The sequence below is a fragment of the Bubalus bubalis genome, chromosome 2 (assembly GCF_019923935.1).
Source record: "Bubalus bubalis isolate 160015118507 breed Murrah chromosome 2, NDDB_SH_1, whole genome shotgun sequence".
Lineage (NCBI taxonomy): Eukaryota > Metazoa > Chordata > Mammalia > Artiodactyla > Bovidae > Bubalus > Bubalus bubalis.
The window spans coordinates 89,000,819-89,024,985 of NC_059158.1; the positions used below are offsets into that span (position 1 = coordinate 89,000,819).

The 24,167-nt window shown below is 36.3% G+C and overlaps 1 protein-coding gene across 18 annotated transcripts in view; it reads left to right on the forward strand.

Annotated features, from left to right (window-relative positions):
- BAZ2B (bromodomain adjacent to zinc finger domain 2B) overlaps positions 1–24,167 on the forward strand; it is a 416,357-nt gene that overhangs the window by 276,643 nt on the left and 115,547 nt on the right. For 12 of the 18 annotated variants that reach the window (XM_025261158.3, XM_044934852.2, XM_044934868.2 and 9 more), the window contains 3 exons: positions 7,607–7,795; positions 12,046–12,213; positions 13,128–13,321. In XM_025261158.3, coding sequence (XP_025116943.3) covers positions 7,607–7,795; positions 12,046–12,213; positions 13,128–13,321 — 551 coding nt within the window. Of the gene's footprint in view, positions 1–7,606; positions 7,796–12,045; positions 12,214–13,127; positions 13,322–22,869; positions 23,183–24,167 lie in introns of those variants that run through there. The other 6 variants (XM_025261154.3, XM_025261224.3, XM_044934877.2 and 3 more) reach the window with 4 other exon arrangements.

The following is a 24,167-nucleotide window of genomic DNA, read 5'->3' on the forward strand; positions in this document are numbered from 1 at the left end:
GTCTATGATTAGAAATCTTGTGAACAGTCGCATGATGTTTCAAGAGGGTTTGGAGAAGGTTAAGGACATTGTCCTGACAATGAAAAAGTGAAAGTGAAAATCATCCGACTCTTTGTGACCCCATAGACTATACAGTCCATGGAATTCTCCAGGCAGGATACTGGAGTGGATAGGCTTTCCCTTCTCCAGGGGATCTTCCCAACCAAGGGATAGAACCCAGGTCTTCCGCAGTGTCAGCGTACTCTTTATCAGCTGAACCACAAGGGAAGCCCAAGAATACTGGAGTGGATAGCCTATCCCTTCTCCAGAGGATCTTCCCCACCCAGGAATTGAACAGGGGTCTCCTGCATTGCAGACAGCTACTTTACCAACTGAGTTATGAAACCTGACAATGAAACCAAGGGTGTAATCTAAATAGCACTCCCTGCTGTATAAGAAGATTAAAGCCACAGCATCAGTTCAGTTCAGTTCAGTTGCTCAGTCGTATCCGACTCTTTGTGAGCCCATGAATCGCAGTACACCAGGCCTCCCTGTCCATCACCAACTCCTGGAGTTCACTCAGACTCACATCCATCGAGTCAGTGATGCCATCCAGCCATCTCATCCTCGGTCGTCCCCTTCTCCTCCTGCCCCCAATCCCTCCCAGCATCAGAGTCTTTTCCAATGAGTCAACTCTTCGCATGAGGTGGCCAAAGTACTGGAGTTTCAGCTTTAGCATCATTCCCTCCAAAGAAATCCCAGGGCTGATCTCCTTCAGAATGGACTGGTTGGATCTCCTTGCAGTCCAAGGGACTCTCAAGAGTCTTCTCCAACACCACAGTTCAAAAGCATCAATTCTTCGGCACTCATCAGTTCAGTTGCTCAGTTGTGTCAGACTCTTTGTGACCCCATGAATCGCAGCACGCCAGGCCTCCCTGTCCATCACCAACTCCCGGAGTTCACTCAGACTCATGTCCATCGAGTCAGTGATGCCATCCAGCCATCTCATCCTCTGTGGTCCCCCTCTCCTCCTGCCCCCAATCCCTCCCAGCATCAGAGTCTTTTCCAATGAGTCAACTCTTCACATGAGGTGGCCAAAGTACTGGAGTTTCAGCTTCAGCATCATTCCTTCCAAAGAAATCCCAGGGCTGATCTCCTTCAGAATGGACTGGTTGGATCTCCTTGCAGTCCAAGGGACTCTCAAGAGTCTTCTCCAACACCACAGTTCCAAAGCATCCATTCTTAGGCGCTCAGCTTTCTTCACAGTCCAACTGTCACATCCATACATGACCACTGGAAAAACCATAGCCTTGACTAGATGGACCTTTGTTGGGAAAGTAATGTCTCTGCTTTTGAATATGCTATCTAGGTTGGTCATAACTTTTTTCCAAGGAGTAAGCGTCTTTTAATTTCATGGCTGCAGTCACCATCTGCAGTGATTTTGGAGCCCAAAAAAATAAAGTCTGACACTGTTTCCACTGTTTCCCCATCTATTTTCCATGAAGTGATGGGACCAGATGCCATGATCTTCGTTTTCTGAATGTTGAGCTTTAAGCCAACTTTTTCACTCTCCACTTTCACTTTCATCAAGAGGCTTTATAGTTCCTCTTCACTTTCTGCCATAAGGGTGGTGTCATCTGCATATCTGGAGGTTATTGATATATCTCCCAGAAATCTTGATTCCAGCTTGTGCTTCTTCCAGCCCAGCGTTTCTCATGATGTACTCTGCATATAAGTTAAATAAACAGGGTGACAATATACAGCCTTGATGTACTCCTTTTCCTGTTTGGAACCAGTCTGTTGTTCCATGTCCAGTTCTAACTGTTGATTCCTGACCTGCATATATGTTTCTCAAGAGGCAGGTCATGTGGTCTGGTATTCCCATCTCTTGCAGAATTTTCCACAGTTTATTGTGATCCACACAGTCAAAGGCTTTGGCATAGTCAATAAAGCAGAAATAGATGTTTTTCTGGAACTCTCTTGCTTTTTCGATGATCCAGCAGATGTTGGCAATTTGATCTCTGGTTCTTTTGCCTTTTCTAAAACCAGCTTAAACATCTGGAAGTTCATGGTTCACGTATTGCTGAAGCCTGGCTTGGAGAATTCGGTGCTTGTAGATGTTATTAAATCAGCTTCTAAGTACCCAAAGAGCTTTTTATAATTGAAATTTATATATTTATTTTTATAAATTTATATATTTATATATAAATTATATATAAATATATATATATTTAATATATATATTTATTGTATATATTTTTTATTATATATTATATATATTTATTTTTATAAATTTATATATTTATATATAAAATTAAATTTATATATATAATTGAAATGCTTTTTATAATTGAAACAGAGGGGAAAAGTGAGGTATATTTTTATCACTTAAAGAATGACTCCTGGTTATTCTAGCTTTTTAAAGGAAGAGAGAAACAGAAAATTGAAAACTACTGTTTTTAAAGTTATCCACAGCAAGTATTATAAAGTGTTGTCCCTGAAACTGTTAGCAGTTTGTTTTCTGCAGTGTTTTGTAGAGAGTAAAAATGATTAAGAAATGGCTCATTCCTTTATAACCTTATACCCAAGCGATGGTCTGATAAAAGATTGTGAATAATCATGAATGTTCAAAGAGGGTCCAAAACATGTCTATCTGGGAGAGTCAGGGATACTTCTTGGAGTATATTTTCTTGAAATTATTATGAAAGGATAGTTAAGATTATAAAAGGCAAAAGAAGTCAAAGAGCATGTTATATAAGCATGGAGGGTCTATATAAATAATGTGACCAAAAATATAATAATGTAAAAGTAATTAAGTACTTGTATTTAATATTATGCCAAGTATTGCAGATTATTGAGATGATCAAGATCCAGTTTTTGCTCAAGGATCTAAAATCCTAGTTTAGAATTCATGTGCATAGAAGTGATAGTTAAAACAGTGGAAGTACATGAAATGACCGAGGAAGAAAGCATAAAAGTGGAAGAAGGAGATAATTGGACAAAATCTTATGGAATCTTATTTATATTTACAAAAGAAAATCCAATAAGGCACACAGTAGTACTATTGAAAAATATAGTTAATAAGAATATGAAAATAGTTCCATGACCTGGATCTTAAGGGTGAAAATGGGTTTTAATAAGGAAGAGGCAATCATATGCCAGATTTATAGAGTCAGGTTAAGAATGAGAAGAGCAGAGATTATCGAAATCTAGTGGTTAGGAAAACTTAAGGTCCTTTACAGACAAAATGGAAGGGAGACTTAGACTTTGCAAGGTATTAAAGATTCTGAGAACTGAGGAGGAAGTAGACATACAAGTATAAGAATTTTCTTTCGAGGTTAATGAGGAGTGATGGTGAGATGGAATTGAGAGGGGAGGAGATAGATGGGATCAAGTGGTAGAAGACTGAGGGAGACCAAAAGGCATGCTGAGACATATGGAAATGGAAATGTGGAAACCATGGTTAGTAAAATTTAAGAGTTTAAGATCTTGGAGTGGTAGCGTTTTGTGTGATAGAATCCAGCATGTGGCCTAAATGAAATCAAGGAGAAATAAAAGGCCAAATGGTAATTTTAAAAGTTAGGACTTGAGGTTGCCTAAGTGTAAGACAAAAGGAAACTAGTAAGAAGGATCCTTGCAAGTTTAAATGAAAATTCAAGACAGTTTCGTAGTCTTTGGAATTAGTCCCATGCATGTGCACCTTCTGTTATTAATGAGTAATAAATAGATTCATTCAGCAGATACCTATTATATATCTAGTCTGTACAAGACATTGTTTTAGGTATTTGGGATCTGTTACTGATTCCTGTATGTGACAATACCAGTTCATAATATTATAATATTAACTAACTTGTTTAATACATTGTGGTGTGAAAAAGTCTTCAGTTCAGTTTAGTTCAGTCGCTCAGTCGTGTCCGACTCTTTGTGACCCCATGAATTGCAGCATGCCAGGCCTCCCTGTCCATCACCAACTCCCAGAGTTCACCCAAACCCATGTCCATTGAGTCGGTGATGCCATCCAGCCATCTCATCCTCTGTCGTCCCCTTCTCCTCCTGCCCCCAGTCCCTCCCAGCATCAGGGTCTTTTCCAGTGAGTCAACTCTTTGCATGAGGTGGCCAAAGTATTGGAGTTTCAGCTTCAGCGTCAGTCCTTCCAGTGAACAGGACTGATCTCCTTTAGGATGGACTGGTTGGATCTCCTTGCAGTCCAAGGGACTCTCAAGACTCTTCTCCAACACCACAGTTCAAAAGCATCAATTCTTCAGTGCTCAGCTTTCTTCACAGTCCAACTCTCACATCCAGACATGACCACTGGAAAAACCATAGCCTTGACTAAACGGATCTTTGTTGGCAAAATAATTTCTCTGCTTTTCTCTGTGCTATCTATGTTGGTCATAACTTTCCTTCCAAGGAGTAAGCATCTTTTAATTTCATGGCTGCAGTCACCATCTGCAGTGATTTTGGAGCCCAAAGTCTTACACTACCTAAATTATGTTCAAATCATTGAGTTCATTAAGGCTTGGGATTATGTCTTATTTATCCTGTATGCTAAGTACTAAGCATAGCACCTGTACTTAATATGAAATTAAATATGTTCATGAAATGTCTGAATTACTAGAAACTTTTGAATAAAGATCAGAATAATTCTGAAAGGTTTTTACATGGAATTAGTAGCTGTTTTTATAAAAAGTGTGGAAAAATAATATTTAAATTATTAATATATATAGAATTGCAAAGCCATTTAATGAGAAAGATATACTTTTTCTTATCACTGACTTCTATATTGCTATATAGGCAAAATTTAGTAAATATTGTTAAATGTAGTGTGAAATTATTTCCCTTCAGTTGTATAACTTTATCCATGTGTAACAAAGAAAATCTCTGATGTGCATTCTTAATAATGCATAGTATCACTATAATCAGTATAATGTGGGCCTGATCTTCACTATATACAAAAGTGAACCTTTTCTTATCAACAAGGAATAAATACGTCCTATAGATTCCATTGTCACGTGAGTACTTTCTATGCTTCAATTATGTTCACCAGGAGTTTTCTAAAAAGGAATAAGAAAATAGAATAAGGTAGCCTCTTTGTAATTTTGTCAAGCATAGATATAACTCTGTGTACAAACTACTTTTTTTCCCATTTGAATCTACAGTGAGTAAAGCACATATTTTGTTGAAATCTTATATTCAGCTCTTTCTAGCTATCACACTTTTTAGAGTTAGAAAAAGAATGATTCATTGTTGATGTTTGACAGAAACCAGCACAATTTCTGTAAAGCAGTTAACGTTCAATTAAAAACTAAATACATTTTTTAAAAAAGAACCTTTTTATGATCAAATTGTGTAAAATTGATTCTTAATTATTGCTGAAGAGTGACAACTGCATTTAGATATTACTCATGTTTTTGGTTCATGAGACGCCAAGGTAAACCTTGCTAATTTATTTCTTCACAGTAAGAAAATGTTCTGACTATCCATCTAATAATGCCTGCTAACAATTAACTAATGTTGTAGAAATATTTCTATCTGTTTCTGATCCTTTGCAGTTTCAGTCTGTTCTGAGTTTTTATAATATATTGTATAGTTTTGAGTTTACCTCACAAAACTTTTTGTATTAAATCACTGCTATTAATACATATATACAATTGACAAATATAATTTAAGAATTATTATTTTATAAAATATAAGTTAAAATGATTCTAAAATCTACAAACTGAATGTTCTAGTTTATTTTGTTTATCAAGAAAACTAATATAGAGGAAAATGTAACTGACCACAGTATGCTTATAAATAAGCAGTTGATTAAGGACATGTGATTTCAGAAGATGAATTGATTAGTGAGAATCAGGGACTTTATAGGCAATCACATGTGAAAATAAATAATGGTTCTTAATGTTATATATAGGCTCATTTTTTTAGAGAAATTAGCTGGGTCTTTGAGAATTCTATTGCCCACCCACGCCACCCCACTCAAAATTTACATAATCTTTGTGATACCATAGCAATACTCTTAAAAATCTTGATACTTGAGTAATTTCCCTTTTTTTCTAGTAGCGGACTCTGTTTTGTTTTGACTTAATTTTAGTGCTAATTGCAGTCTAGAATTCTGATTAGATAAAAAGTACCAAATTCACAGATTTTCTGTTTAGGCTTTGATAAACAGAAAATAAGATTGGCTGACTAAGAAAGTATTATCCAATTTTGTGTCCTTCCCTGTCCTCCTCCCTCAGTTTTATTTGTGGGCCTTACTTGTAAAGACTCTTGAGTATCTTCCCTATAAGATCTACTAACTACTTTGTAGTAGTGGGACCTCAACCTTCATCAGAACTTTTTACCTTGAAGGCTGATTGATATAAGATATACTTAATGTAATCATCGATTTAAATCTTACTACTTCAGTGAAAATATAGTGTTATTTCTTTAGGGCTTATATCAGTCAATGAGAGTACACTCTGATCTCTTTGATGACTTCCTCTTAGTTTTCAGAGAATAAAAAAGCAAAGAGGAGAGATTTTGTTGATAACTAAATGATAACAGAAACTATACTTATTTTTAAGTTGCATTTTTAAAATTTACTTCAAACATATTTTATTCAAACTGTATTGCAATGCGTAGCCAGATCTGCTGTAAACAGGATTATAAGGAAGCCTTATATTTTTTTTTAACATAGAGCACAATAGTTTTCACAAAGTAAATTATGGTAGCCTAGAGTGTGAGTTTTGATATTCTGCTTTCATACTATCAAATCAGGAAACTTAATTATTTCCTGGAAGTAAAAAGAAGATTTCCAAGTATTAACAAATCTGCCAAATCCCTACAAAGAATGAAAAATTCATTGTGTTTTTGATTGTTTAACACTGCAACTTTGGGTTATGACACTTAATACTACATTCTCTTTAGAGTAAATGTGGAGATTGAAAAAAATCACATTTGAATAGAATATGAATTTACTGTCACAATGTTTAAAAATGATTTTTATATTGATCACTAGCCTCGAATGTGTTTAGAAATAAATTAGTAGGTTTATTTATTAAATACTTATGCTCTTGGATGTATTGCTTTATCAGGCTAGAAATATAATCCTTTTTGGCATCAGCCCTCCTCACCTAAAGATGTTGGATGGAGACTATAGCTTCAATTCTAGCACATGGAAACTAGGAACTCTTTGCCTAGAGTATATGACAATTTGAGTAATGACTTTGTGATGGATTCTGGATTTATTTTATTAATTTTCAACTTTGTATTAATAGGATTTTTTTTATCTTCCTTCTTATGAGTAAAAATTCCTGATTAAATATTAATGTACATGTATTAGCAGAAAGTTTGCCTCACTTTTGCAGGTCAAACTATGTAATTCATGAAAATTACTTACTTAAAGCATCATTCTCAATCTCAAAATTATAAATAAAGTTATGTCATTCATTTGACTTATTTTTAGAGTATATTCATGTTTCTAGAAACATCTTATTCTGTAGGGTTTGAAGAACAGAAATGCAAAAGAAAAAAGGTATAATAGAAATTTAATAGATAAACTATAAATTTTAACACACTATGAATGCTGAAATCAGATAAATCTCATGTTTTTATAATACAACTTTAAGTGTGTTTTTTTCCCTCCCAGGACATTTATTCAGAGCAGCTGGGGATCAACCGTTTAACCTGTCCACAGTGTCGAGTGCCTTCCCAATGGTCAGCCACCCAGTCTTTGGTCTACATTCAGCCAGCTCAGGGCATTCAGAATTTGGTGGTTTGGGGACACTTGGTACACCCACAGCCTTAGCCGCCCATCCCCAACTAGCGTCTTTTCCAGGTAAACATCTATTACAAACAGTGTTCAAGGAAAGGAAGAAAGCTTGAAAATGTGCAAGCAGTAATTGTTTATTAAACTGAACAAAAAGAATAGTCTTATGCCTGGTATGTTAAAGCTCACGTGCAAGAATTAGCGCAGTCCTTTTTACCATGTGCAAAATAGTAAAACACACTGTGTGTGCTGTGTGTGGCAGTGTAACTAGTTATTCAAATGCTAAGCTAAAACAAAAGGCATCTGTTGCAAAAGTGAATAATTAAGCCAAGTTTTTATCATGCTTTTTATTGAAGTAGAAAAGTATGTGTTTTAGAAGTATAAAATTTGATTAATTTTTCTGTTTTACTTGGTTTTTAAAAAAATTTATTTAACTTTCAGTGAAAAACTAAAGTCCAGTTCCTATAATGAATAAATAGACTTTTATTTTGAGTTCTCATTTCTCTGCGTTTGTAAGTAAGATGAGCTTGGCTCTTAAATTTCTATTTTTTTTCGTATTTTACTTAAACAACCATAGATTTGCATCACTTACATGGGAGGGAGACCAGAATTATCCCAGATTATGAGGATTCAGGAGTCCAGGAAGACACCAATTAAAGCTTAACTTAGACAAACATGCTATCATTTCTCATTATATTATTTTGAAAGTCTAAGCTTTAATGTGTTTCCAGTGATTAATTTTATCTTAATAAATTTTAGTTAAGGATACATGATTTAGTGTTACTATTAGAGCATAATTCAGAGACAAGTAGATCTGAATTTAAATCAGGCCTGTTAGCTTTCAGCTGTGTGACCTTGATTGAACAAGTAATCTGACCTCTCAGCCTCAGGTTTCTCACGTGAATAATGAGGATGAGAATAATAATAATAGTATCTACCTCTTACGGTTCTTGTGAAGATTAAAAGAGATAATCCATGTCCAGTGCTGAATGCAGTGTTCAGCATACATAATTAGTACATAATTGGTAGCCACCATGATTCTTTCTCTTGTTAAGAGTTTCTTTAAAACGAATCAAGTATCTTGTTTGATGGAAAGATGGTTAAATATATATTTAATATGACTCATTTTTTGAGTCATATTATTTCTTTAATTCAGAAAAGGGATGGTGAGAAGAAACAATGTGTCTAGAAAGTTAAAAGTCAAACAAAGTCTTGACATTTGCTTTAAAAATACTAATAGGAATTTAGGCAGTTCTGAGCATGGTTGCTTAGCAAGATGAGCAATCAGTCGATATTTGCTGAAATATAGGTTGCTGAACAAAAAATTAAAATAGATAATAGTAATATAGTTGCTAGTATCTTAAATTTTAAAAATTGTTTTAACACAATATCTTATATTTGATATAGTTTGATATAGATGTAGTATTAATTGCTTTTGAGCATTTCTAAACCACAGTGTAATTATTGAATTATTAAAATCAATTATCTTCAGTACTGAAAACATGGTTAACAGTTGTAAAGAATTACTCATCTCAACTTCAATAATGTTGGTATTTCCAACATTATTGTATGGAAAAAATATAACTTCCCTAATCTATATAAGGTATTCATTCATCCATTTATTGTACAAACTTCTTTGAGCATCTAACTATGTTCTGTGCACTAGGCTAAGCACTTAGGAGTACACTAACATTGTCTATGTTATGTTTCTTATAGTTTTTAGAAGATGGATAAATAGAAAATGATAAGACAAAGTCTTTAGTGGCAAATAACAGTATGGCTGTATAAGCATACTTTTTTGCCAAGAGAATATGCTTTGTTTTAGAGGACTCATTTGTTTAAGTTGTACATCTTATATAACTTAAATTGTCTATAATTGGTTTTATTTAACAGGGTAACCAAAATGCCAAGATTTTTAAATCACCTACTAAATAAAAACACAAAAAGAAGAAATTACTAGGAATTTTAAATCAGGAATAGTTTATTTTAAAATATTATGCACTTCTAAACTAGTCTTCATTTCAGGTGATTAAATCAAAGTGAAAATTACTTGATGTATATTAGTATAATAAAATTACTTCCATTTTATATTGAAATAATATTTCATGGAAAGTTCTTTTAAAATATTTATAATTTTAGTCATTATATTTTTATATCATATTACTATGAATTTTTGTGAAGTATTTGGCTCTATCAACTCAGGGAGATTTTTAAATTCTGTTGTCTTCTGGGTTCAAATTGTGTTTCAGTATATCCTCTGAAATAATAGACTCTTTCAATGGAATATGATTAATGTTGTTACTATGCAGTTACTGCCTTTAAATACATTTAGAAATTCCTCATGTTCTGGTTTATATAATCCTTATTTTGTAAATTTCATTTATCAACAAGGTGGTTTGTGACTAAGTTGTTTTTTTCTTAATTTGACAAAGAAATAATTCATACTTAACAAAAATTCTGTTATTTCCCATGAAATATTAGACATATGTGAAGCTTGTTTTCAGAAGTGCTACCATTTTCATCTTTTTATTTGATCTTATTTACTTGAATTTATAACATGTACGTTTTCCAGTTGTGTTTTTTTTCTAATCTCTGTTGTGTGCTTATTTACCATTGATATTCTAAAGTACATTTTATGTTTTTTTTCTGAGTTTGATTATGTTTAAAATATTTGAGTCTTATTATACTTAGATTACCTTACCGATTTGTTGGTTGTTTACAAAGTCTGAACCTTCAACTATATTGCTTTAATTATAGACTCTATTTTAAATAATATGAATATTTCAGGAAACTGGTATTTCCTTTTTTATCAGCTAAATAGAACCAAGTTTTCAAACCTATAAATAGCAATAGATTCCGGCTGTGCTGATACAAGCCCCCAAAACATAGTTTTTCTTTCTATCTAAATACAGTTCTTTCATCTTAACAGTAGATAAATGATTGATAGTTTTGTATAGTTATTCTTGGTTCAGTTCCCATCATTCAGGCACTGCTGAATATACATTGGTGTCATTTCACTAGCAGCGACTTCCTGCAGTGCAGGAGAATAGCTTTTGCAGTTTTCTGCTTATACTGATTTTTAGACATTAGAATGTCAGTTACCATGAACATTTCACTTTCTTTTAAGCTAGACTTTTGTCTTTAGGTAATGAAGGTGCACATAACTTTACATCTTGTTTTAATGAAGAGATGTTCTTAGAAAAGCTTTCAAGATCATATAATACAATACATTGACAATGTTGAATTTTCCCATACTCTATTATTGGGATTTTTCCTCTAATTTTTTGTGATTATCAAGTCTATGAAAAATGTACCGTATCTCTTGGAAGATTAGCCTAAAAGGTAGTAACTGACTTGGTAATCTAGCTGGTTAGCCATTTGGAAAGTATTCTTTCCAAGATTTTAGATGAGGCAATATAAGACTGTCCTTTGATTTATTTCAGATTTCTTCTTAATCTTAACCTTTCCCTAAATAATGTATTCTATAAAATTTGGCTTCTCTCATTTTCTAACAGTTTAACTAAAAGCCACTGTTTGAATAGCTAAATTGCATTCAATGATAAGACATTATTATCTGTAAGAGGAAGTATAAATAAAATTGAGGCTTTTTAAAATTAACTTTAAGGAAAAAAACTTTATGTAAGTCTTTTATAGTTTAATATGGCAACTTGTTTTTGGAAATCTTTGAAGCACTTTTCATTTTTTGAACCAAAAACAAACAAAAAAAGACATTGATTTTGCTATCTCTATTGTTTTGAGTATAGACGTTTTCTTCCATAAAGGTATTCAAGATATGTTGAATTACAGTGGTGTTTGTATTATTATTTAAACCATTTGATTTATCAAAGCCAGATTTTTGTTGTATGTAATTTAAGGAAATTCTTAACATAGATTGTAGATGGTTGCCTTACATTCTAAGGTTTTAAAATAGATTAAAATAATCTTAAATACTCTTTCTTTGCTAATTTAGAAAAATTATGATGTAAGTCATCAGAGTTAAATAGATCTTTAATATTAATTTCAATTTTCCCATTTTATTTTAAAAACTATAAACTACCTTTGTTCTTCATAAACTTGAATTCATAAAAGCTGCTAAGTGAAGAACCTTGGATACTGTCTTAACAAACAGAATGATGAATGTATAACTTCTAATCAGTCATCTTATAATTAGAAAGATGGTCAGAACTATGTGTAATTCAGCAATTCTGTCCTAAGATAAAACCTGAAATTTTTCTTCAGTAATAAAATATAAAAAGCACTGTTAAATTAACTAGAAAGTTAATCCAAATATTTTTGCTTGTTTGGTGTTTGGCTTTGAGGTGCAGAATGGTGGCGAACAACAGATGTTCATACACGTGCAGGGGCAACCTTCTTTCCACCATTACTGGGAATTCCGCCACTGTTTGCTCCTCCAGCCCAGAATCATGATTCTTCGTCATTCCATTCAAGGACTTCTGGAAAAAGTAATCGAAATTGTCCTGAAAAAGGTATCCATGTTAACTTGAGTGAAGTATTACCTTTCATTTCAGTACCCATTTTCAGTAGAGTTCAGATTTAGAAACAGTTATAAAGCATTGTGCTAGACACTTTCACATTGTCTTACTTAATCTTTATAATAACTCTGTGAGATTGAAAGTGTTCATGTTTTGTAGCCAAGATTAAAACAATTATTCAAGAAAGTACTGTTTACATGTTGACATTGCATAGCAGAATTTAACCCAGGTTTTAATTCCCAACACCACTGCTTTTCCTCTGTATCTCATTACCTCCCTTATGTTGCTCAATAAAATATATTACTTCTTCTCTAATTAAGCATTAAATTTATATGTTAGCACACCTTTTTTCTTTTACATTTTCATTAATATTTCATAGTTGATAACTGTTGTTAGAATACATTTGCAAATTATGATACCATTTTAGAGGGTTTGTTATTGTCTTTCTTTCCACTTAAGTAGATGTTTGGGAGTTTGCCCTGAAAGAGGGAATAGTTGTATTTAATTACTTTTCTAAAGTGTTTTTAATTGAAGTAAAATTCATATAAATGTAAAATTTACCATTTTAAACAGAACAATTCAGTGACATTAAAGGCACTAATAGTGTTGTACAACAACCACCTCTATCTAGTTTCAACACGTTTTCATCACCCCAAAAGGAAACTTCATAACAGTTTATCCCTATTATTTCCTCTCTCAGTCTCTGGCAACCACTAGCTTGCCCTCTTTCTCTATAGATGTACCTGTTGTGAATATCTCATATAGATGGAATCATATAGTTTGTGTCTGGCTTATTTCACTTAGCATAATGTTTTTAAGTCATCCCATTGTAGCATATGTCATTATTTCATTCCTTTTTATGCTGAATAACATTCTCTTGTATAAACATATTTATTTTAACTTTCAAGGTGTGAATGGATCAATAAATGGAAACAGTACATCATCTGTATCTGGTATCAACACATCTGTACTGTCCACTACTGCTTCAAGTTCTATGGGACAAACGAAAAGTATAAGCTCAGGTGGAGGAAATAGAAAATGTAATCAGGAACAAAACAAAACCCAGCCTTTGGATGCTAGAGCTGACAAAATCAAAGATAAGGTAAGTTAACCTTCTGGGGACAAATATAACAGATCTATACAAGTATTCTAAAGGTCAAACCACCTAAATCTATGGAATAATTTTTTATGATTTATGAACTCCTGTTTTTATAGATATTTATTTTTATCGAGTGGTTTTAGTATTAAACATCTAAAAAATTAAAAATGTCAGCACCAGTATCAATAACACAAATAGTCATCATTCAGTTCAGTTCAGTCGCTCACTCATGTCCTACTCTTTGGAACCCCATGGACTGGAGCAGGCCAGGACTCCCTGTCCATCACCAATTCCTGGAGTTTACTCAAACTCATGTCCATTGAATCAGTGATGCCATCAAACCATCTCATCCTCTGTCATCCCCTTCTCCTCTTGCCTTCAGTCTTTCTCACCATTAGGGTCTTTTCAAAATGAGTAAGTTCTTTGCATCAGGTAGCCAAATATTGGAGTTTCAGCTTCAGCATCAGTCTTGCCAATGAATATTCAGGACTGATCTCCTTTAGGATGGACTGGTTGGATCTCCTTATAGTCCAAAGGACTTTCAGGAGTCTTTTCCAACACCACAGTTCAAAAGCATCAATTCTTAAGCGCTCAGCTTTCTTTATGGTCCAAACTCTCACATCCATACATGACTACTGGAAAAACCATAGCTTTGTATAGACGGACCTTTATTGGCAAAGTAATGTCTTTGTTTTTAAAGTGCTGTCTATGTTGGTCATAACTTTTCTTCCAAAGAGCAAGCATCTTTTCATTTCATGGCTGCAGTCACCATCTGCAGTGATTTTGGAGCCCAAAAAAATAAAGTCTGCCACTGTTTGCATTGTTTCCCCATCTATTTCTCATGAAGTGATGGGACCAGATGCCATGATCTTAGTTTTCTGACTATTCAGTTTTAAGCCAACTTTTTCACTCTCCTCTTTTACTTTCATCAAAGGCTCTTAAGTTCTTCTTCGCTTTCTGCCATAAGGGTGATGTCTGAGGTTATTGATATATCTCCCAGAAATCTTGATTCCAGCTTGTGCTTCTTCCAGCCCAGCGTTTCTCATGATGTACTCTGCATGTAAGTTAAATAAGCAGGGTGACAATATACAGCCTTGACGTACTCCTTTTCCTATATGGAACCAGTCTGTTGTTCCATGTCCAGTTCAAACTATTCTTTCCTGATCTACATAGATTTTCTCAAGAGGCAGGTCAGGTGGTCTGGTATTCCCATCTCTTGAAGAATTTTCCCCAGTTTGTTATGATCCACGTAGTCAAAGGTATTGGCATTGTCAATAAAGCAAAAGTAGATGTTTTTCTGGAACTCTCTTGCTTTTTCAATGATCAAACAGATGTTGGCTGTTTGATCTCTGGTTCCTCTGCCTTTTCTAAATCCAGCTTGAACATCTGGAAGTTCACAGTTCATGTACTGTTGAGGCCTGGCTTGGAGAATTTTGAGCATTACTTTGCTAGCGTGTGAAGTGAGTGCAATTATGTAGTAGTTTGAACGTTCTTTGGCATCGCCTTTCTTTGGGTTGTAATGAAAACTGACCTTTTCCAGTCCTGTGGCCACTGCTGAGTTTTCCAAATTTGCTGGCATATTGACTGCAGCACTTTCACAGCATCATCTTTCAGGATTTGAAATAGCTCAACTGGAATGCCATCACCTCCACTAGCTTTGTTCTTAGTGATGCTTCTTCAGGCCCACTTGACTTTGCATTCGCATTCCAGGATGTCTGGCTCTAGGTGAGTGATAACACCATCATAATTATCTGGGTCATGAAGATCTTTTTTGTATAGTTCTTCTGTGTATTCTTGACACCTCTTCTTAACATGTTCTACTTCTGTTAGGTCCATACTATTTCTGTCCTTTATTGTGCCCATCTTTGCATGAAATGTTCCCTTGTTATCTCTGATTTTCTTCAAGAGATTTCTAGTCTTTCCCGTTCTGTTGTTTTCCTCTGTTTCTTTGCATTGACCACTGAGGAAGGCTTTCTTATCTCTCCTTGCTATTCTTTGGAACTCTGCATTCAAATGGGTATATCGTTCCTTTTCTCCTTTGCCTTTAGCTTCTCTTCTTTTCAAAGCTATTTGTAAGGCCTCCTCAGACATCCATTTTGCCTTTTTGCATTTCTTTTTCTCGGGGATGGTTTTGATCCCTGCCTCCTGTACAGTGTCACGAACCTCTGTCCATAGTTCTTCAGGCACTCTGTCTATCAGATCTAATCCCTTGAATCTATTTGTCACTTCCACTGGATAATCATAAGAGATTTGATTAAGTCATACCTGAATGGTCTAGTGGTTTTCCCTACTTGCTTCAATTTAAGTCTGAATTTAGCAATATACTTATTGTGGTGTGAGCCACAGTCAGCGCCCAGTCCTGTTTTTGCTGACTGTATAGAGCTTCTCCATCTTTGGCTGCAAAGAATGTAATCAGTCTGATTTCAGTATTGATCACCTGGTGATTTCCATGTATAGAGTCTTCTCTTGTGTAGTTGGAAGAGGGTGTTTGCTATGACCAGTGCGTTCTGTTGGCAAAACTCCATTAGCCTTTGCCCTGCTTCATTCTGTACTCCAAGGCCAAATTTGCCTATTACTCCAGGTATTTCTTGACTACCTACCTTGTCATTCCAGTCCCCTATAATGAAAAGGACATCTTTTTTGGGTGTTAGTTCTAGAAGGTCTTGTAGGTCTTCATAGAACCAATCACTTTCAGCTTCTTTAGCATTACTGATCGGGGCAGAATTGGATTACTATGATATTGAATGATTTGCCTTGGAAATGAACAGAGATCATTCTGTTGTTTTTGAGATTGCATCCAAGTACTGCATTTCAGACTCTTTTGTTGACTATGAGGGCTATTCCATTTCTTCTAAGGGATTCTTGCCCACAGTAGTAGATATTATGGTCATCTGAGTTAAATTCACCCATTCCAGTCCATTGTTCACTGATTCCTAAAATGTCGATTTTCACTCTTACCATCTCCTGTTTGACCACTTCTAATTTACCTTGATTCGTGTACCTAACATTCCAGGTTCCTATGCAACATTGCTATTTACAGCATCAGACTTTAGTTCCGTCACCAGTCACATCCACAACTGGGTGGTGTTTTTGCTTTGGCTCCGTCTCTTCATTCTTTCTGTAGTTAGTTCTCCACTGATCTCCAGTAGCATATTGGGTACCTACCAACCTGGGGAGTTCATCTTTTAGTGTCCTATCTTTTTGCCCTTTCATGCTGTTCATGGGGTTCTCAAGGCAAGAATACTGAAGTGGTTTGTCATTCCGTTCTCCAGTGGACCACGTTTTGTCAGAACTCTCCGCCATGACCTGTACATCTTGGGTGGCCCTACTCGACATGGCTCATAGTTTAATTGAGTTAGACAAGGCTGTGGTCTGTGTGATCAGATTGGTTAGTTTTCTGAGACTGCAGTTTTCAGTCTGTCTGCCCTCTGATGGAGAAGGATAAGAGGCTTATGGAAGCTTCCTGATGGGAGAGACTGACTGAGGGGGAAACTGAGTCTTGTTCTGATGGTCAGGGCCATGCTCAGTAAATCTTTAATTAATTTTCTGTTGATTGGTGGGGCTGTGTTCCCTCCCTGTTACTTACCTGGGGCCAAACTTTAGTGGAGGTAATGAAGATAATGGTTGAAGTGAAGTCACTCAGTTGTGTCCCACTCTTTCGACCCCGTGGACTGTAGCCTGTCAGGCTCCTCTGTCCATGGGATTTTCCAGGCAAGAAAACTGGAATGGGTTGCCATACCTCCTTCAAAAGTTCCCATGCACCCACTGCTCCACTCAGTGCCCCCAACCCTGCAGCAGGCCACCGCTGACCCACACCTTTGCTGGAGACACCAGGAGGCTCATGGGCAAGTCTGGGTCAGTCTCTTATGGGGTCACTACTCCTTTCTCCTCGGTCCTGATGCACACAAGGGTCTGTGCCCTCCAAAAGTCTGATTCCCCAGCCCTGTATAAGTTCTGATCGCTCTGCGGTGGGGTTAATGGCAACCTCATAGATAAGGTTTATTGGGAAGTTAACACATACCAGTTCTGCTATAATTGTTTTGCATAGAATATCGATTTCAGCCCTCCCTATACCCCTAATGAGGTAGGTACTATTATTATAAATCTAGAAAAAGAGTCCCCAAGTAGTTGGCCATTAAGTGGTTAGGATATGAAGTCAGGCAGGTTGACTCCACAGCCCATGCTTTAGGAAAACCAAATCAAGAAACCATAATCAAGAAACCATTTATTATGGAAATTTTCAAAATGCACAATAGACAGAATAGAATAATTATCCTGTGTACCCATTATTCAGTTTTAGCAGTTACCATCTCATGGTCAGTTTTATTTTATCATAACCCCAACTGTGCAGGTTAGCAATTTAATGCTTCTCAGGTCTGAATTCTCCTTTACCAGTTGGCACAATATTAGACTTTGCAAATAGAGGGTCCTGGAGATACACTGGAAGAGGAAAGGCTTCTCTTCTTGGTTCAGGTGTTCTCTTCTTGGTCTTATGCTGTGCCACTAGTGAATATTCCTTGCCCGCTGGCAGCTGTCCTGCCACTTGTGTTCAGTAGATCCAGTAGTGCACACCATGTAGTGAGTTTCACTGACATCCCAGCAGGCAGCTTACTAGTGAGTTTGCTAGCATGCCAGTGGTTAGTTTTCTAGGTAATTTTTCTGTCACCCCTACTAGAAGATCTAGCGAGTTTTTCTGGCACTCCAGCAGGTGGTATTTCTTGTGTGCCAGCACTGATCTGTGATGCTTCGTGAGTTTCTCTGCTGTCCAGTGGGCAATAGTCACGTCCTTTCCAACAAATACCCTGCTTGGACCTCCTGACTAAACTTATCTGCTCTAGAAGCAGTATCAGGAATAGGGTGATTTGTGCAGATTGCACATGGTAAATTCACTCAGCATTCTGGACACTATAAGTCTTTGGATTTCCTCTTCCACATTGTCCTAGGGAAGTTGCGACACTTCAGCTATACTAAATATAGTCCACCACTGTGTCCAGATTTCATTCAACCCACTAAGTAAGCTGAGAGACCTCCAGCTACATGAACCAACACATTATATCCAGAATTTCTAGTAAGTGCACCCGTATCAGTGAATTTGGACTGCTTCCATTTGGGATTTCTTCTTGAGTGAGAAGTCTCGGTTTATTCTGAGTTCAAGCCCTAGCATCAACTACAAACATTTTGGAAAGATAGATAATAACTAGAACATTGCCTTTTTGTCTACATTTTATAAAAACCACTCTCAGGGCCTGACATTTCTTAGGGCAGAGAGTCAAAAGTTTGTGATCCTATTATACAGAGTGAAGTGAGTCAGAAAGAGAAAGATAAATACTGTATTCTAACACATAAATATGGAATCTAGAAAAATGGTACTGAAGAATTTATTTACAGGGCAGCAATGAAGAAACAGACATAGAGAATAGACTAATGGACATGGGGAAAGGGGAGGGGAGGGTAAGATGTATGGAGAGAGTAACATGGAAACTTACATTACCATATGTAAAATAGATGGCCAAGTGGAATTTGCTGTATGGTTCAGGAAACTCAAACAGGGGCTTTTTATTAACCTAGAATGGTGGGATTGGGAGGGAGTTTCAAACAGGAGGGGATATATGTATACCTATGGCTGATTCACTTTGAGGTTTGACGGAAAATAGCAAAATTCTGTAAAGCAATTATCCTTCAATAAAAAATAAGTTGATTTAAAGAAGAGAAGTTTATGATCCTGTAACATCACTTTCTCTATTATCTCAGCTATAATATGAGGAGATTGAGAAGCTTCTGACACACCACATTAAGAGCAGGATATGTGAAGCGACTGATTGCAGAGAGCACTGATCTGAACTTTAAATGTAAACAATATGCCTCTCAGGCTCTGACTTTTAATTCCAAGAAACAATTTTATCATATTTCCATTTGTCCTTTCTCAAGGCAGCATCAAGTTCCATATATTTTCCAGGAACAACTAAACAAAGTTTTCTTTCCTCTTGCTGAGCATATTTTATAGAAATATTTCCTCAAGACCTTTTGGTTCCATCTCAACAGAAGATAATTGTTTTCCAGAACATAATAAGACATATGAGAGTCTGAGGGAAGGTCATCTGCTGAAGCCACTAAGAATGATGATACCCGTCACTGAAACTCAACGGGACTCTTCTTGGGCCCCAAGACAAACATATTTTGGGGTCATATTTTCCACCTGTTCCTCTTCAACTACTCTTTGCTCTTCTCCTTTATGGTATGTTTTGAGGGCATTCCCATTAGTGTGAGCTCCAGAGGCCTATCTCTGCACTGCTGTCAGCCTCCTGCACACCAGATACTGACTGAAACACCACCTACTCCTTCAGTTCAGTTCAGTCGCTCAGTCGTGTCCAGCTCTTTGTGACCCCAAGGACTGTAGCATGCCAAGCCTCCCTGTCCTTCACCAACTCCCGGAACTTGCTTAAACTCATGTCCATCGAGTTGGTGATGTCATCCAACCATCTTATTCTCAGTCATTCTCTTCCTCTCCCGCCTTCAATCTTTCCCAGTTTTTTCCAGTGAGTCAGTTTTTTGCAACAGGTGGCCAAAGTATTGGAGTTTCAGCTTCAGCATCAGTCCTTCCAATGAATATTCAGGACTGATTTCAGGAAATCAGTTGGATCTGATTGGTTGGATATGACTGGTTGGATCTCCTTGCAGTCCAAGGGACTCTCAATTGACTTCTCCAACACCACAGTTTAAAAACATCAATTCTTCAGCACTCAGATTTCTTTATAGTCCAACTCCATGCATGACTACTGGAAAAACCACACTCTTTGCTCCCATGGTATTTTGAAGCATGTCCTAGACCTCATATCATGGGATGTCTATATCTATATGTATTTCTAAAAGTTAAATACCCAAGCTTTTAAACATTCCTCTTAGAAGGCTTCTTTGGTGGCTCAATGATAAAGAGCCCACCTGTCATTGCAAAAGATATGGGTTTGATCCCTAGGTCGGAAGACCCCTTAGAGAAGGAAATGGCAGCCCACTCTGGTATTCTTGCCTGGAAAACACCAAGGACAGAGGATAATCCAGAGACAGTCCAGAGGATAGTCCTTGGTATAGGACAGAGACTGTACCAAGACAGGCTATAGTCTATGGAGCTGCCAAGAGTTGGCAGCTACTAAACAAAAACAACAGACCTCTTAGAAGAAGTGCTAAATCTAGTAAAATCTAGTATATCTAGTGCCTGCACAATGTGCAAGGCAAGACTTTGGAGGAATGGGTATGAAACAGATTCTGTCCTTTGTTCTAGTAAGGAATCTGTTTTGACATTCCTGGGGCTTCCCTGGTGGCTCTAACGATAAAGAATCTGCCTGCAGTGTGGGAAACCTGGGTTCGTTCCCTGGGTCAGGAAGATCCCCTGGAGGAGGGCATGGCAACCCACTCTAGTATTCTTGCCTGGAGAATCTCTATGGACAGAGGAGCCTGGCGGGCTACGATCCATGGGATCTCTAAGAGTTGGAGATGACTGAGCAACTAAGCACAGCACACTGACATCCCTAAAGAAAATAAGTGAAGGTAAAGTAGAAAATATTTCCAGGAGCAGCTATTAAAACCTTACAGAGGTACCTCTTTAATGATATAAGGAAAGAAATTCTGGGTACCATAGGGGTGTCTTGGAGTAGGATATGACAACCCACTCCAGTATTCTTGCCTGGAAAATTCTATGGACAGAGAAGACTTGTGGGCTACAGTCCCATAGGGTTGCAAAGAGCAACTGAGCAGAGGGATGTCTGTTTATATCTACATAGAAGTATCACTAGAGAGAGATTGACTATCAGTTTGACGGATACTAGAACTTACGATTTCAGAAGAGTGCATTAATAATACATGGTCTGGAATGAATCTGTGTTAGTGGATTGTTCAAGTATAATGAAGATGAACGGAGCTGAAACTAAAAAAGAAAATCCTATACTTTTTAACCCTGTATTTTCAGTTTTAAAAACTTAAAAAAAGAACTACTTCATCAGCTCTTTTCAGCTAATTTTGATAATTCCTCCTAGAAGGCAGGGTTACTTATATCAGTGATGCTCACTTGAAATCATTAAGTCCAATTCCCTCACATAGCCTACATGTATATTCAGAATAAATATAGCTATTTTAAATTTAACAAAGTAAGTCAACAGAGACTAAAATATACAAACAAAAGCCTTTTGAGAAAAAAATAAAAAGACAATTCAGGGTTAAGTTCTACTCTTGTTGCCATACAAGTTATTGTTACCACAGCAACCGTTAACAGTCTTATAAAAATGCAAGTGGCTTTTTTTTATCACTTTAAAATATCATGTTATCACTCTTTGTAATGGTTTTCTGTCTTACTCAGAATAAAATCTTTGCCATGGCCTGTAAGACCCTGCGTGGTCTGCCCCTGCCAGTCCATCAAGCCTTATTTCCTATGGCTCTCTCCCAAGTTTCTGTGCTCTAGCAGGTCTGGCTAACTTTTCCATTCTTTGAACATGTCAAACTTGTTTCCAGCTCATGGCTTTTTCCTTTGCTGTTTCTCATCTTTAAAGGCTCTTTTATCTTTCTAGGATGGTCTCTTGTTCTCCATTTAGGTCTCAACTGAAAAGAATCTTACCTGACAATTACATCTATATCTTCATCCCACCCCCAGCACATACTGTGTATCTAATTATCTTGTAGTCACTAAAAACCCTTACTGACATTGTTTGTTAATTCTCTTCTCCCTGTTCTCATGAGAGCAGAGTTGCTATCTGTATGTCACACCCTTGTATCCCCAGAGACTAGAACAACTCTGCCTGGTTACATAATGGCCTTGAATATGTATTTGTTTTGCTATTGAAAGCAATAAATACCCAGGGAAATGAAAGTTCAAGGAGAGACTTCTGAAAAACTTTCCTAGAATGGGTAGGGGGCTACTGCTGCTGCTAAGTCGCTGTAGTGGGAAAGGGGGTAATTAGTAAAATCTCCTTTGATTATTTTTTATGAATCTAAGAAGACTCATTTTTAAAATGTTTAAATGACAGAAAAAAGACATACTACCTAATTGTAAAAATTCAAAAGAACCATTCCCCCACACATACACATTCATAGGGACTAAGGAGATGAAATTGGTGATATTTAAACTCAGTTTTCTATCTTTCCCTAATACCTGGACTTGTCTACTCACATCTACTTTTTTCTTTTTAATTCAGGGACTAAATTTGGTATAAAACAGACTCTTTGCATACTGTCAGAGTATGCTCTGCAAAGACCACCTGCATTAGAATCATATTAAGTGCTTGTTAATGCAGATCCCTGTGCCTTGTTTAGAACTGGGGTCCAGGAATCTGCTGGCTATAGAAAGTTCTACAAGTGAATATTTCATGTCCCTGAAGCTTTAGAACCCTCACCTCTCGACCCATTCTTAAGGAGTGTAGGACCATCTATCATAACAACTGTAAATGAAAATTACACAGATTGCTTGGATAATGAAATGGGAGTTGTTGTTGTTGGGTTTTTTTTCTTCTTCTTCTTTTTTTTTTTTTTTTTTTGCTGAATCAGAGTAGCTCCCTTATTTCCTTCCTTTCTTGGTTTCTTCTAAAACTGAAAGTGGTAACTTCAGTTTAGGTTCCTTAAGATTTTCATAGTCTTGCTATGCGTGTGTGTCTATATACTCAGTCGTGTCTGACTGTTCGCAGTCCTGGCAGCCCACCAACCTCTTCTGTCCATGGAATTTCCTACTCCAGAGGATCTTCCTAATCCAGGGATCAAACCCAAGTCTCCTGCATTGTTAGGAGGATTCTTTAGCACTGCACCACCTAGGAAGCCCAAACATACTTAGAGACTCAAAACAGATTTTGGTCGCAAAGAAGGAGCTGTTTCTCTGCCCCCAAAACGGTATGCTTAACATTACTCTATTAGTACTCTTTCCCTTTAATCTCTGCTTTGGTCTTTCTCATCCTATGAGTTCCCTTATTTCAAATCCCTTTCTGCTTTACTGTAAGGGAAAGAGCTTAGGGAATGCTGAGACTATTAGCTTATTGAAGAGTATGCCTGTGCTACTTTGGAGCAGTTAACACAGTATCATGGCAAGCAAAATATGACAGGAGTGACTCTCTTCACACATGTATTTTATATGATTTAAATAAAATTTCAGAAGACACAAAGGAAAACATATGTTTGCCATCAGAAACTATGGCTTCAAAACCTAGCCTCTTCTTGTAGAGGTGTAATATTAACTTTTATTCCCAAACCCCATAGTTATGAAAGGCTTCATTTCTTCTAAAGCCATAACTTAGTGTAATTCGTTGCTTTTGTAATTCATTGCTGATTTTTCTCTATTTTATCTACCAGCAAACAATATAGAAATGTTCTGAAGTAACTTTGTAGTCAGTCTTGCTTTGTTGTTTTGACATTTCTCCCTTTTAGTCTTCCTATTGGCAGAATTTTAACTTTTTCATCATTGTATAGTTATTTAGTTATAGTTTATCTCATTTTTTCTCTTTTTATCCACTAACATTGTCTGTCCTTTAAACACAAAACTTTCCTTTTATATGATCTCACATCCCTTTTCAGCTTTGAATTTTCTTTGTCCTGTAGAGTCTTAAATTTTCCAGAAACTAATCTCTCTCTTTATCATATTTTTATGTCTTTTCTGATGTGGAAATATACAAAACTTAAATTCCTTGACACTTAACTAAAGCCACTCTTTAAGCCTTTTTCTGCCTATTTTATCTTCTCTACAATACTTTTTACTGTATGGAATTATTTGTTTTTAAAATAATTATCTGTCTAGTCTATCACCACCACCACCACTGGAATGTGAGTTTTCTGAAGGCAGAGACTCTATCATAGACTTTATTGTAGTCAAGCACCTAGAAAG